Source organism: Fusarium redolens, assembly GCF_020744475.1.
Source record: "Fusarium redolens strain MPI-CAGE-AT-0023 chromosome Unknown BKA55scaffold_5, whole genome shotgun sequence".
In the NCBI taxonomy this organism is placed as follows: Eukaryota; Fungi; Ascomycota; class Sordariomycetes; order Hypocreales; family Nectriaceae; genus Fusarium; species Fusarium redolens.
The window spans coordinates 25,157-39,060 of record NW_025763668.1 but is presented as its reverse complement, the minus strand read 5'-3'; the positions used below and the strand labels follow the sequence as shown (position 1 = coordinate 39,060).

The 13,904-nt window shown below is 47.8% G+C and overlaps 5 protein-coding genes across 5 annotated transcripts; 3 read left to right on the top strand and 2 right to left on the bottom strand.

Annotated features, from left to right (window-relative positions):
• Nucleotides 1-365: 365 nt before the first annotated feature.
• Nucleotides 366-2,563, top strand: BKA55DRAFT_638446 (ferric reductase like transmembrane component-domain-containing protein). Its single transcript, XM_046197071.1, has 6 exons — nt 366-561; nt 617-927; nt 982-1,211; nt 1,259-1,320; nt 1,369-1,490; nt 1,543-2,563. Exons 1-6 carry the CDS (start codon nt 376-378, stop codon nt 2,522-2,524), a joined length of 1,893 nt encoding a protein of 630 aa, XP_046051533.1. The 5' UTR covers nt 366-375; the 3' UTR covers nt 2,525-2,563.
• A 2,366-nt stretch (nt 2,564-4,929) lies between these two features.
• Nucleotides 4,930-5,928, bottom strand: BKA55DRAFT_687117 (tomatinase; the record flags this gene model as incomplete). The annotated part of the gene is made up of 1 exon (XM_046199020.1): nt 4,930-5,928. One exon carries the CDS (start codon nt 5,926-5,928, stop codon nt 4,930-4,932), a length of 999 nt encoding a protein of 332 aa, XP_046051532.1.
• Nucleotides 5,929-7,011: 1,083 nt separating this feature from the next.
• On the top strand, nt 7,012-9,899 carry BKA55DRAFT_687116 (uncharacterized protein; the record flags this gene model as incomplete). Its single annotated transcript, XM_046199019.1, has 6 exons — nt 7,012-7,231; nt 7,279-7,975; nt 8,029-8,186; nt 8,240-8,603; nt 8,663-9,013; nt 9,080-9,899. The coding sequence occupies 6 exons, from the start codon at nt 7,012-7,014 to the stop codon at nt 9,897-9,899; spliced, it is 2,610 nt and encodes an 869-aa protein (XP_046051531.1).
• A 79-nt stretch (nt 9,900-9,978) lies between these two features.
• Nucleotides 9,979-12,192, bottom strand: BKA55DRAFT_293428 (general substrate transporter). The gene is made up of 8 exons (XM_046185558.1): nt 11,925-12,192; nt 11,844-11,872; nt 11,689-11,787; nt 11,464-11,635; nt 10,763-11,399; nt 10,614-10,710; nt 10,340-10,556; nt 9,979-10,285 (listed from the first exon to the last, which is right to left on the bottom strand). The coding sequence occupies exons 1-8, from the start codon at nt 11,983-11,985 to the stop codon at nt 10,059-10,061; spliced, it is 1,539 nt and encodes a 512-aa protein (XP_046051530.1). The 5' UTR covers nt 11,986-12,192; the 3' UTR covers nt 9,979-10,058.
• Nucleotides 12,193-12,603: 411 nt separating this feature from the next.
• BKA55DRAFT_591671 (NAD dependent epimerase/dehydratase) lies at nt 12,604-13,741 on the top strand (the record flags this gene model as incomplete). The annotated part of the gene is made up of 3 exons (XM_046195278.1): nt 12,604-12,626; nt 12,689-12,929; nt 12,983-13,741. The coding sequence occupies 3 exons, from the start codon at nt 12,604-12,606 to the stop codon at nt 13,739-13,741; spliced, it is 1,023 nt and encodes a 340-aa protein (XP_046051529.1).
• Between the last annotated feature and the right edge of the window lie 163 nt (nt 13,742-13,904).

Sequence of the window (13,904 nt, the reverse complement as noted above, 5' to 3'; positions counted from 1 at the left end):
CGGAATAACTGATAAACCCGTGATACCGACCCACTGAGCTGATTATCTGATCATCTGATAACGATTTGGTCATTGTGACTATCATGATCTCTGAAACCTTCAAACTTCCCATCAAAGCCCAAGATGCGGTGCTGGGGACGCAACGCAGTACGTCTTCTCGCTGCCAGCTTCCTCGGCCATGGTGGGGTTTTGGCTACCCCAGATCATTGCGGGAAAGCCTGCCGACAAACATTTCGAACTCTCCGATTTGCCGATGCCCCTCCAGGCGTGTTCTTCACGGTACAGGAATGCACGAGCCTCATTTACCAGAAGTCGCTTCATCTTTGCTGGGAAATACATTGCGCTGAGAATGTTTGGCAGGCAGAGTCAGCCTCAATGAACCTGACATGTTACGATATTAGTGGTTCTCATCTTCCGCCACACAATATCATTAATAACCTCACAAATCATGACATCGAAGCCATCACAAGATTCAATGCCACAAGGCCAGACCGTTCCCACGTGTATGGAGAATTAATGCTCCCATCGCAATCCTACTACGATCTTTGGGTCAGAACGCTGGTCAGTATACCATCCCAAATCGGATCGTTGTTGTTTGTTAAACGGGTTCCAATAGGAGGCGCACGATTACATATGGGACTATCACTACTATTACGGGTGGGTAATGGGAATATTCTGGGGCTTGGTCGTCGCAGTTGGCATCGCGAACCGGGCTCTAGGGCAGTCCCTCTCCCGTCAAGGCCGAACAAGGTCGTGGCTCGGACGCAATATTCTTCTACCTGCGACATTTGGCAGACGCTGCGTACAGGACTATGGGGGCTGGGGTACCTTGCCTCCAAGGATGCAGACTTTGACTCTCATTCTTTTTGTCATTGTCAATATAGCATGCAGTATACACGGATACGAGATGTTCGAAGGTTACGGCTAGTGAGTCCCCCAAATGCTAAAATTCATTAGGCACGCTGACATATGAGTGCCCAGCTACCCTTCCGTCTGGACGCAAGTGCTGCGACACGTATCTGACCGAACGGGAATACTCTCATTTGCCAACTTTCCGCTGATATGGCTCTTTGGGATGAGAAATAACATCGTCATCTGGTTAACAGGCTGGGACTTCAAGACTTACAACAACTTCCATCGATGGGTTGGTCGGATCGCGACTTTACAAGCCGTGATTCATTCAATCGGATATACCATTATAATTCTACAACGTAAGACCTTGGATCAGATTCATAGCTATGTTTGTTGACTTTTGTAGGTGGCGGTTGGAAGTACTTCTGTCAAATATGGACATTTACCTTTTGGTGGACTGGGGAGCTAGTGAGTAGTCAAAGTACACGACACTGCCGGTGACTAACCACTATATAGGCCACGATATTCATCTGTCTGCTTGTGGGTTTATCGGTATTCTGGGCAAGACGTGGGAATTATGAGTTCTTCCTCATCACACATATCATCCTGTCATTCTGGATCCTCATTACCATGCTCGGGTACGCCCAATAACATGAATCCAAGCTAGACAGTCGGCTAACGAAATACCAGGCATGTGTCAATATTTAGTGGTGCCTACGATCTTCTTGTGTGGGTTCCAGCACTGATCTGGCTGCTCGATCGCGTTATTCGCGGATTGCGGATCATGGCCTTCAATCCGAAATTCTGGGAGACCCAGGCTCTCATTGCCTACAACGAAGATGCACACATGATCCGCGTTACTGTTCCAACTTCATCAAGTCTCTATAGAATCGAGCCAGGGACATTCTACTATCTCATGGTGCTTAACAAGTGGAACTTTTGGGAGAGCCATCCTTTCACAGTAGCAACAATATCTGGATCTGGTCGATGCGCTACAGGCACCTTGGAAGAAGACGCGCCTTTGCTGAACTATGGATCCTCCTCCGATGAACTGAGATCTACATCGGAAAAGTCCCACCGAGAAATGACCTTCTTGATCCGGCCATATGATAGCTTCACTTCCCGATTGAAGGAGTATGCCGAAGAAGAGCGACCGAAGCCGGCTACAGTACGCATGGCTATTGACGGCCCATATGGAAAGACTCTACCTCTTGAATGCTTCACAAAAGTTCTCTTCATTGTCGGTGGAAGCGGAATAGCGGTTCCGCTGTCCTACCTCGGGAAGCTCACGACATTCTCAAAAAGGCCGACACAGATCGAAATCCACTGGGCTGTGCGACAGCCGGCTCTGGCTGTTGATGTTCTGAATCATGAACTGAGTGATATACTCGGTAATGATCGGGTAGAGATTAACATCTACCTGACTGGTGGCGATATTGATTACAGAAGAGCATGTGATGAGACCATCTACAGACTCGTGAAGTGGAGGTCTAAGCGACTGAATGTCTACCAAATCGTCGACAGTGCATTGGAAGATGGAGACAAAGGAATCATCGCAGTGGTCACAAGCGGTCCCGCCAAGATGGCTGATGAGAGCAGAGGTGTGGTTGCGGCAAGGACAGTGCCGCCTCTACCGCGTATCGAGTATTTTGAGGAAAGTTTCCAGTGGTGATAACTGTATTTAGAAGTTCTAGAATGACATGACTTGGCGAACTGAATAATCACGCGACTATGACTAATTGAATCCGCGAGAAATGATCCTGTCACGGTTGCGCTGCTGTGTGTAACATTGTCTCAGACGCTCAGACGAGATGATCAGGAACAAAAGTTTCTGCGTTCCATCATCACACGTGGTCGTACCATACTCTTGGTAAACTACCGAGAACTCTATTGACTACCCTACGAACTGCCGATGAGGCTCAAAGCATGGAGACTCACATGCCAAACTCGCAGCTTCGAGTTGATCAATCCCAGCATATCGGGACGCTCGGACAAAAGGAGTTCATCCGCTACAGTAGTAACCGCTATGGGCCTCAGTGACTCTCCTTTACGCTGTCATAGGGGCGTGTTGCATTAGCAGCGGATGCGGACAAAATCACCGAAATACGCGAACCAAATTGGGAGGTGGGGGTTGGCGTAAAGTGGCGCTTTTATGTAATTATGCTTATTTCTAACAGTGTTTCTTTTCTTGGCCCTTACACACAGTGAGATGTTTTCTCGTTGAGCCTGTCTCGGGGTTGGGCTAGAACGAGAAAAGATCAACGGAGTGATCAGCTGTCAGCACTACCGGGGTAAAATTCTATCTTATCAGATGCTCGTAACAAGCTTTTCACGCTCGGAGATGGACCGGCAGTCGGAGGTGATCAACATTGTGGGAAGCCGTTGATGTCACTCACGTTGACAGATTGATTGATAAAGATTAGATAAAATGAGGCGAGCGGGAAAGTGAGGCAGCCAGGGTGCTTTTGTGGGTTAGAAGCTGTAAACGGGTTTTTGCAGATTGAACCTGAGGCATGATAAGCGAATTGTATAGAGCTGCTCCGAGAGTCTGTTGATAGTATTGTTAATTCGGCGTCCAGTTTAATATGTGGTTATCTGGAATTTTCTAAAATAGTTAGTATATAGATATATAGGATACAGATACAGAGGCCTGAGGCAATTCACGACTATTCACAACCTTAAATTTACATCGGTGGCATACAGCTTCCTTTGCAGCAAAGTCTCCTGTTATGAAATAAGAATTAAATCTCTATTTAGCTTTCTCTTACATTTAACGTAATGCTGAAATGCCAGTCTTGGCAATTATAACTACGTCAGACCTATATATCTTGCTCAGATGAAAGTTATATTGTGTAATCGTGTAAGGGTGCAGGGTATGAACTTGCAGATAAAATGTCATATTTCAGCCTAGATAAAAGTCAGGTATATACAAGCTGAAGTTGCGATTCTATTATAGTCTGCAAAGCATATCCTGTGATAACAATTGGAGTTGCTCTTTTGTCCTAGAGAGGAAATGTCTTGCTATGTAAGTTAATTGTGGCAAAGAGGCTGAAAGTAATATGTATTTTCTAAGAACGCTTCCTCTACTCCCAATGTCTATTTTTTCTTTAATTACTAACAAAGACGTAAACACATAAGGTAGCTTCTGTTCTTGTGGTGGCTGAGCTCTAGGCAACAAGTCCGGAAAGATTTAGACTTTTGCCTCCACTAATATTAACATTTTATCAAGCTTTATCTCAAGGTTTGCCATGCTGTCCCGATTAGGCTGACTGTATGCTCTTTCTCGTGAAAACAGCAATATCGTAAATAAGTTCAGTTCCTCATGGTTTCCAGCAATGCTTCCAGAGTAAGAGTATGAAATTAGCAACACCTGTAGTTCAAAATATGAATTGTAAGACTTATCCAGATTCCCACTGTTCCTAATCTAAATCCGCCTGGTATCAATGCCACTGTAAAGTTATCAGTAACCATGAGGTATGCATGCTGTGGATATTAGTTTGCTGGTCAGCCTTGGGGAATGACTAAATGAGAAGGCATCATGGCAACACGTATTAGAGAAGCAGTCCCCATCTTGTACTCTAAATATACTTTGACATGCCCCGATTGGTCCCTGGGCGTATGGAACGTCTAATTTATCTGGTATGTAGCTTTGTTCTGCACCATAGGGAGTTTCTATAATGGCCAAGTCCACTTGTCTAAATATTTAACAGAATGCCTATGCGTTTGAGGGCCAGTGGGCCTTGAATAAGAAGTTTCATTACGAGTTTGATCAGGCTACCCACGTTGTTGCTAAGAAATGTTAATAATACTACTTTAACTGCTAGTAATGGGCCTTAAATTCTTATTACATGTTTTCAACTTGTGAGCCACCTTGCAGTCCTCCCTGGCTGTCGAGCTTCACTTAGCCCGCAGACCTGTCGAAAGCTGTTTGCATTCTTACATCAGCCCCATCTCGCATGAACGAGACTCTCCTCTGTAATCTCAACATTGATCGCTGATTCAACCATGACCCCATTCAAGTCCTTGCGACAACGGGTTTCGTTGCGCTTGTTAAATCCGTGAAATTGGTCATGACCTTTAAGCAAAGTCGGCGAGGGCACTATGGGTCGAATAGAAAGCGCTCTTAGGGTAATAGGTTTCGTTGAACATTAACGGCTTGGCTCCCGGGAGCCATGTGTACAAGTGCTTGTCCGTGAAGCCCCAGAAACTGATATCGGTGATGCCTGCGCCCAGAGCTTCCTTGATAGTGTTGCCATAGATCTCGGCTTGTTGGGTTGCGTTATACGTATGAACATCCATTTCAGCAATGCTGACCTGGAGCCCAAGCGCCTTGTAAGAGTCAACCATTTCTCGAATAACACCAGGTACCAAGGGCTCGAGGGTGATATGCATCTGCAGAGCAATGCCATCAATAGGGACGCCTTTGTGGACAAGTTTAGAAACCATGTCGTAAAGTTCTTGACGCTTCTTTGGCTGCACCTCGACGAGATTCTCATTAAGAAACAGCTTGGCGTCTGGGTCTGCTGCTCGGGCTATGCGAAAGGCGTCCTCAACCCAAGCGGGACCCAGGGTGTCGTAAAAGTGGTTTGGCGCCAAGCCACTGCCGTTGGTCTTGAGGGCCTCGGAGACAACATCCCAGCGATCCATTTTGCCTCGGTATCGATGCATAATAGCCTCAAAGTGAGTGGTGATCTCAGCACGGAGAGCTTCAGGGCAAGATGTATTGAGGAGATAATCTGGGTTACAGCATGGCGAAAGAAGACCATGGCCCTTGACTTTCATATCATTGGCATCCGCGAATTTAACAAGACGGTCGAGCTTATGCCAATTATATTGGTCCTTGGCTGGATGGACAAAGTTCCACTTCAGTTCATTCTCAGGAGAGAGACTGTTGAACTGCTTGGAAAGGACGGCACTAAACTGAGGATCATTGAGATAGGATGGATTGATGGCCCCAGACCCAAAGAGAAGGTTATTCTTTGCCGCCTCTTCTCTCAACGAGGTGGTGCCGGTGCTGGGGATGCTGACTGCTCCAGCAAAGGCGACAAGCGCTGTGATGATGGTTGTGATTCTCATGTTTCTTCGTCTGTGTCGAGATTTGCTGATGGTGCGTGTTACTGTGCTTCTTCTACTTTGTCTTATACAAACATTGTCAGATATTTATAAGTTAGCGGCGTCTGTCTCTTTGTCTTGGTTTCAATTCTTTCCTCCTGAAAGATGACGCGTTCTTTCGGAGAAGAAGGCAGTCAACAACTTGAAGAACGAGACGAAAACGAGGATAGCCGCTGCGGAAGCACTAGTATCGGTGAGCCTCGTGGGCCATAGATGGCTAAGTTAGTGAATAGCATGTAAGTGGCGGATTTATGCGATGTCGGGAAACAGCAGTTATTACCTTCATGCAAGCATGCGATTGTGCTAGATCCAACTTACTGCAACAACCACCGGATTCTCTCACTAACCTTGACCACTTTAGTTGCCGTAATTAGTGGACCGTGGAGTGTGTGACTGGGTAGGCCTAGGATGGATTCGAAAAGGGCTGGATAATAAACGAGGGAGAAGACAAGAACGAGGAACGAAGTAGAACGAGGCTAAACGAGAATTAAATCGTAGATACGAACCACTAGCAGGACCACAATAACTAGATAACTTTAGTACCGGTAGTGTCTAAGTTATGGATCCAAGCCATGAACCAATTCTAACACATTCGTCATACATTGCAATCTTTGTCCCACAGCCCCTATCCCGATTGCTGGCAGTCAGGGGGCTCAGAATACAATCCACACATTAAACCTAGTTGACAAAAAGCCTACAGTTACTCTTGACTAACTTCACCACCAGATATTTCTGTCAGTCAAGTTTGGCGTGCGGATTATATTCTGACTCACCTGGCAGTGCACCTGAGACTGTCTTAATTATGGTTTAAGTCGTAAACGAGGTGCAATGCACCCGGGTCCAAGCCAGCACATAATTAACGCATAATAGGTATTAGCTACGCCATGCACCACGACCTCCCGCCGAAAAAACAGAGACGGAAGTGGTTTATATAGTCTGACTTGGCGTCTCGCTGTCCACAGAGGGCTTGCTACCACTATTTTTATCATCGTCTTGATTGTTCCTTCAATACATGCTCTTTGAACAAGATATTGCGCATCAACTCCAATGGCCGATAACAAACGGAAAACCATTCGCTATGAGCTCGCGGGGGATGAGTCTCCATCACTTAGCCCGGCTACCCCAACACCAGCTTATCAGAGCCTAAGAAACACAAGGAGTACCGGGGATCTTTCACATGCTGTAGAAATGCCCGGAGACTTCCCGTCAGAAAGTTCATCATCATACACATTCGCCAGCTTTGTCGAGAATGACATCAAAATTCGAGGTAGTCTCTCCATCTAATCTGCCAACGCCTGCTAATAGTGATTATAGACGACGCTCGTGTCGAGATAGATTGCAATTCCAAGTTCGTCCGTACCCTAAGCCGCCTCTACCAAACACCGCCGGAGAAGTACGAGCAACCAGCAACTCCGACCCCAGAATATACGGAAATCGAATCAAGAAGCAAGACATGGGCGACGAAGCTCAATATTGTTATTCAAGTCGTGGGCAGTCGAGGAGATGTACAGCCATTCATCGCCCTAGGAAACGAGCTTCAGCGGCACGGCCACCGTGTTCGTCTGGCAACACACGATGCCTTTGAGAACTTTGTCCGAGACTCGGGACTAGAGTTCTATCCTGTAGGGGGCGATCCAGCTGAGCTCATGGCTTATATGGTGAAGAATCCAGGTCTTATACCCAGCATGAAGAGCTTGGCGGCTGGAGAGATTCAGAAAAAGCGTGATATGATGCAGTGGATGCTTGAAAGATTCTGGCACTCATGTTTACGACCAGACCCACTGACTGGTTTACCTTTTGTAGCCGATGCTATAATTGCTAATCCTCCCAGCTTCGCCCATATTCATTGTGCCCAGGCACTAGGCATTCCCGTGCACCTCATGTTCACTATGCCGTGGAGCAATACCAGAGCTTTCCCTCACCCGCTTGCTAATATGAAAAACGTCGGAAGCGATCCTCAGCTTGGGAATTATATCTCTTACACAGTGGTGGAGTGGATGACGTGGCAAGGGTAAGCTTATTTGTCGCCTGGAATACTCTTTTGCTGACGAAGTTCATGGCAAGGCTAGGTGACATTATCAACAAGTGGAGAAGGTCGATAGACCTAGAGGAGGTGGCCATGTTTGACGCTCCTATGCTTACAAAGACGTTGAAAATCCCCTTCACATACTGCTGGTCACCAGCTTTGGTCCCGAAGCCTGTGGACTGGGAACCATACATAGGTGGGTTTGGTATGGACGAGATGCCTTTATTACGATGACCAACATTCTTATAGATGTCTGCGGCTTCTTCTTCCGCGATCCTCCTCAGTACTGCCCACCAACAGACCTTGTCCAATTCATCCAAGATGGCCCGCCTCCGGTCTACATCGGATTTGGTAGTATTGTCCTAGATAACCCCGAGAAGATCATCGGTGTTATACTAGAGTCGGTTGAGACCACTGGCGCTCGTGCTATCATCTCTAAAGGCTGGTCTGACCTGGTAGGCTCTGACCAAGAAAACGTATACTGGATAGGAGACTGTCCTCACGAATGGCTCTTCCAGCACGTCGCAGCAGTCATTCATCATGGGGGTGCCGGAACAACAGCATGTGGATTGAGAAATGGAAAGCCAACAACTATAGTTCCCTTCTTTGGCGAGTAAGTCGATGAGATTTCCATCTCTAATATGTCTTCTATACTAATTTTCCGTTTTATAGCCAGCCTTTCTGGGGACAGATGGTGGCCAACGCAGGCGCAGGACCCGATCCGATACCTCATACAGACCTCACGGTCGACAACCTCACTGCAGCCATTCACTACTGTCTATCTCCACAGGCCGCAACTGCAGCCGCGCTCATAGCCGACAAGATGTCATCAGAGGTCGGAGTTCGTGCTGCTGTACAGTCGTTCCACAAAGGCCTCCCTTTGGAGCGAATTCGATGCGATGTAATCCCAAGTGAACCTGCCGTATGGTCATATTCCAAGTCGAAGAAGTCAATCAAGCTATCCAAGATCGCTGCAGAGATTTTAATCTCCACCAAGTCAATTGATAGCAAACACCTGAAACTGTGAGTACCTAGTCTTCTTGTTTACATGATTGATCATTGGAATAGCGACTGATTTACTCTTTACAGGTACCGGAGCAATCCCATCGAGACTGAAACTACCCGGTGGGATCCTGTTTCAGGAGGCGCGTCTGCCGTTATGTCAACGGCAACCGGAATGGCTGGCGGCATCACAGGCATCTTTACAAAGCCGATCGAAGAATACCGAGACGAGCAGAAGCGGCGCGCTGGAGAGCTGAAGTATGCCCAGGCACGAGGTCTTCCAATTATTCGGGAAAAGCATAGTGATGAACATCACCTCAGCGTAGACCGTCTCTCAAATGACTCAGTACGACCGAGGAGCTCGCACTCTGGCAACCTCGCCGGTCGAATGGCTGGAGCTTCAGCTAAAAGCGCTAGCAAAATCGGCCAAACAGCTACGAAAGGCATGCTAGTGGATATTCCACTTGCCATAACCGAGGGTTTAAAATCGGTACCAAAAGTCTATGGCGACAATGTACGCAATCATGGGCCAGTGACAGATGCCAAGAGTGGCATGGTAGTGGCAGGGAAAACATTCGCATGGGGCTTCATCGATGGTCTAAGTGACGTCGTGATACAACCGTACAAAGGCGCAAAGAAAGAGGGTGCACTGGGTGCTGCCAAAGGGCTAGGAAAGGGAGCGATGAGTCTGGTGGCTAAAAGTGGTGCTGGAATGTTTGGAGTGTTTGCATATCCCAGTGCAGGAATCAGCAAGAGTCTGCGTACAGCTATACATAGCTCGACACGTAAGAGAATTGCCGAGGAGCGCCATGCAGAAGGTATTTGGATGATGAAGAATGGGACTGGAGCACAGTTGGACTGCAGTAAAGTGTTGGATGACTTTGAGCGTTTGAAACGAGATGCATAGACAGAAATTCCGGAAAGATAAGCTCAGGCTATCTGCTGAGGCTCGGGCCGCCTGTGTGCAGTTTAGGTAAATTCGTGTGATGAGCCCCCGATTTCGACCAGAATGAACTATAAATAATTCTAAATATAGTGCATGTCGGGACTCAGACAGTAAAGCTGATTAGTCCACATGAGTAACATGAGCCACCTCTGCCTTCTCAACTCGCTTTTGCTCAAGATTAATTAAAGTCTGAGGACGCTCTCTCTGCGTGAGCTCTGGAATGCGGCAGACGATCAGACCTGGATTCTGTATGAAGATCTGGTCCATGTCCTCCAGGGTACGACGAGCAGTTTCTGGATACAGAAAGTAAACGATCGGGAAGTAGGAGTAGCAAAAGCCAGCAAATACTATGTTTGATAAGCATCTCGTTCGTTTAAGGGTGCATTCTTTTGATTACTTACAGAGAAAGAAGCCCCAATTGAGATTGTCAACGCCAGTCTTGGTGAATTGAGTAACGATGAAACCACCCATCCAGTTAGTGGCGGTGGCAGCGGCAGCTCCTCGAGTGCGCCAACCGAGAGAGTTAACTTCCGAGTTGAATACCCAGGGCACTTTGGCAAAGCTGGTACCGTAACAGAAGTAGTAAATAAAGAAGAAGGCAGTGGTAACTTCACCGAGCTATGGAAAACGTCAGCTGTTTATTATCAGTTTGGGTGGTTCCGTTCCATCACATACCCTCTCCTTCATACCCGGGTTATGTTTGGCTCCTAGGAGAGTCATAGACACAATCATGTAGCAAGAGCCCATTGTCGCTGCTCCGTACAGCATCATCCTAGCAAGATCAGTATGTCACCAGATCATTCATGGGCTCGGTGAATACGTACTTTCGGCGACCAAAGCGATCAATGATGAACAGACAGCAAATGGCAGCGAATAGGTAGATAGTGCCATTGACACCAGTGAGGAGGCGACTTCGGCGCGCGCTGTAGCCAAGCACCTGCTGTAGCATGGTGGGAAGGTAGTATCCGAGAGCATTGACCCCTGAGAACTGCTGCATGAACTGTGTACCGCATGATAGTAGGATCCTGCGAAGGTTCTGAGTCTTGTCGCGGCACTTGAGCATATCAATCGTGGATACAGTCTCATTCCGCTCCTGTTGAATAGTAGCTTGTATAGACCTGAACTCGGTCACGACATCCAGGTCCTCGGTGGTCGCGTTCCTGCCAGCAAGTCGTGCTATCACAACAAGAGCCTCGTCGTGTCGGTCCTTGAGCATCAGCCATCTCGGCGAGTCGGGGACAAACAACAGGGCAACGGCGATGACGCAGGGGAACAGGAGCTGAAAGCCGAGGGGGAAACGCCACTGAATGGGACCGCTTCGAACGCCTAGGGCGTAGTTCATCCAATTGGCGAGACAAAAGGCGGCGGTATTGCATAGGGACTGTACGACGACGAGTTTACCTCGAACGCGAGGCTTGGAGCATTCGGCCTGATAGACGGGACAGGTTGATGAGGTGACGCCTAGCAGCCAAGAGGTTAGATTGGAATACGACTTGCGTACAGAAGATGACCATCGAAGACATACCCATTCCAAAACCGTTGATGACACGACCGACTATCATCTGAGGAAGATGCCACGATACGATCTGAAGCACAGCACCGACGAGGTTGCTCAGGAGACCAACCCAGATGGTTTTCTTACGCCCTAACTTGTCACCGCAAACAAAGGCAAAGACTGCCCCAAAGAAAGCTCCCAGCTGACAACGGAGTTGAGTATCTACTATGGGTTCCATATGGCGCGTCAACTTACTGCAAAGCAACTGGACACAATCCCAGAGATACTCGCGACCTTAGTCTCAGGAAACCAGTGCTTGAAGTCGGCTGAGATCAGAACTGATGAGAAGACACCCTAATCGACCGCCGATGAGCGATTTCCTGGATCAGATAAGACATGCGCTAGCTTACCTGGTCGTAACCAAACCATGACATGGAGACTATGTAGACGCATCAGCATTGAGTGCATCATAGAGTTACCAAGTCACTGACCAGCATTGACAAGTGTCACGCACACCAAAAGCGGCGTGCCACTGAGATTACCCAAAGCCATTGAAGATTGGTGACGTGAAGAGAAGACAATGTCGAGAAGATGATAATGAAATCAAGCAGCAGATGCAGTGACGAAATGTTGCCATTTATAATAATCACAGGGACGCCATCTAGATATCAGTCGCCTTTGCTGGATGGGTTGCCAGACGCTCGGGTCTGGGGTCTGGGGTCTGGGGTCTGGTCTGGGGAACCCCGAGCTAATGGCAAGTTGTGCGGGGAAATTTATCAGACAACCCATCGACGATGCACGCTTCGGCGTAGGCTGCGTTAGAGCAGCGAGCGAGGAATTAAATCCGGGTAGCATTAACCGCTTCGACACGAGCTAGGCCAGCATTGGTCATGGTGTGTGCAAGGACCCTTGGCAGCGGGTGTAGGCGGCAGACCGCCATCACTTCCATCATCAGGTAGCTTGCGGGGGTAGGCGGCACATTATCAACCGACAGCCAAGACCCCTCATTGTAAGTTTATGAAGCGGTACGTCACAACTGATACAGACAGTGGCCAGCTCCATACGAACTCACAGATAAAGTCATAATGGCAAATTGTGTAAAGTCCTTAGTGATAACTTGCAACCTTTTTACACTTTGTTACTAACGCTCCTCGTCAGATCTTGTCCAAGATGGATTCTTCTCTTCCAGCAATGTATGTTGAAACTTTTCTGTATAGTAATAATGAATCGACCGATATTAATTTCGAGTCTTCAGACAGTACGTCTTGGTGACTGGTGCCACCGGGTTCATTGGTGCACATGTTGTCGACCAGCTTCTGTTGCGTGGTATCAAAGTCCGCGGGGCTACTCGATCATTATCCAAGGGGAAGGCTATGATTGATATGAGGCCCGAGTTTCGAGAGAAGCTCGATTTCGTTCAGATTGACGACTTTGAGAACCCAGGAGGATTTGTGGAGGCTATTCAGGACATTGACGCCGTTATTCATGTGGCAAGTGTACGTGCTATTAAAGACCTGAATAATATGACACAGATTCTGACCTCACCTAGCCTTTCACATATGACACCAAAGACAACGAGAAAGAGTTGGTTATACCAGCGATCAATGGTGTTGAGTCTATACTCAAGGCAGCGGCCACGTCGCCGAAAGTAAGGCGCATCGTCGTCACGTCTTCCTTTGCATCTGTCCTTGACGCTGGGCGCAAGGCACCACCGTACTTCACTTACACTGGTGATGACTGGAACCCTCTGTCATACGAAGAGTCGGTAGACCCTGAAACAAGTGCTGTAATCGCATATCGTGGATCCAAAAAGTTTGCAGAACTCAAAGCTTGGGACTTCGTCGCTAAAGAGAAGCCCTCCTTCGACCTGGTAACCCTTTGCCCGCCCATGACGTTTGGTCCAATACGGCATCCCGTTGGGAATGTCGACGCTCTCAATGAGTCAAACAAGATGCTCTTCAAAATAGCCAGCGGCGAAACCCCGCTCCCAGTTGCCCGGGTACCATTCTGGATCGACGTTCGCGACCTTGCGAAAGCTCACGTGGAGGCCCTTTTGCGGCCCGAGGCTGGCGGAAAGCGATATATTCCAGCGTCTCCTGGGAGATTTACATACAGCAAGGCCGCCAGTATCATTGGATCGCATTTTGCCTGGGCGGCAGATAATGTGTCGAAAGAAGTGCAAGCTCCCGATGAGTCTCACGGCGTGGATGGGGAGACGGCTGGTCAGGAATTAGGTCTCGATTACATACCTTTCACAAGGACTGTTATCGACTTGATCACGCAGGTAAAGGATATGCAAAATTCATGATCGTGCGAACTGAGAAGTATCGAACTGAATTTTGGAAACTGGCCATAGGGAGTAAATATGGTTCCGCCGATGGTTGGCACTGTGTCATAAGATTTCACCAGGATCTCTTCCCTAATGTTATCCCAAACTTCTTTTAGATAATAGAAGAGGGCTTCTTAAAATG

Bases quoted from the DNA above. Each gene is read 5' to 3' on its own strand.
- BKA55DRAFT_293428 (XM_046185558.1), bottom strand. From the start codon at position 11,985: ATGGCTTTGGGTAATCTCAGTGGCACGCCGCTTTTGGTGTGCGTGACA. The intron at 11,400-11,463 runs GTATGTCTTCGA...CTTGGCTGCTAG, and splicing joins CATCAACGGTTTTGGAATGG to GCGTCACCTCATCAACCTGT. The intron at 10,557-10,613 runs GTATGTGATGGA...CGTTTTCCATAG, and splicing joins ACCCGGGTATGAAGGAGAGG to CTCGGTGAAGTTACCACTGC.
- BKA55DRAFT_638446 (XM_046197071.1), top strand. From the start codon at position 376: ATGAACCTGACATGTTACGATATTAGTGGTTCTCATCTTCCGCCACAC. The intron at 1,321-1,368 runs GTGAGTAGTCAA...ACCACTATATAG, and splicing joins TTTGGTGGACTGGGGAGCTA to GCCACGATATTCATCTGTCT. The intron at 1,491-1,542 runs GTACGCCCAATA...ACGAAATACCAG, and splicing joins ATCCTCATTACCATGCTCGG to GCATGTGTCAATATTTAGTG.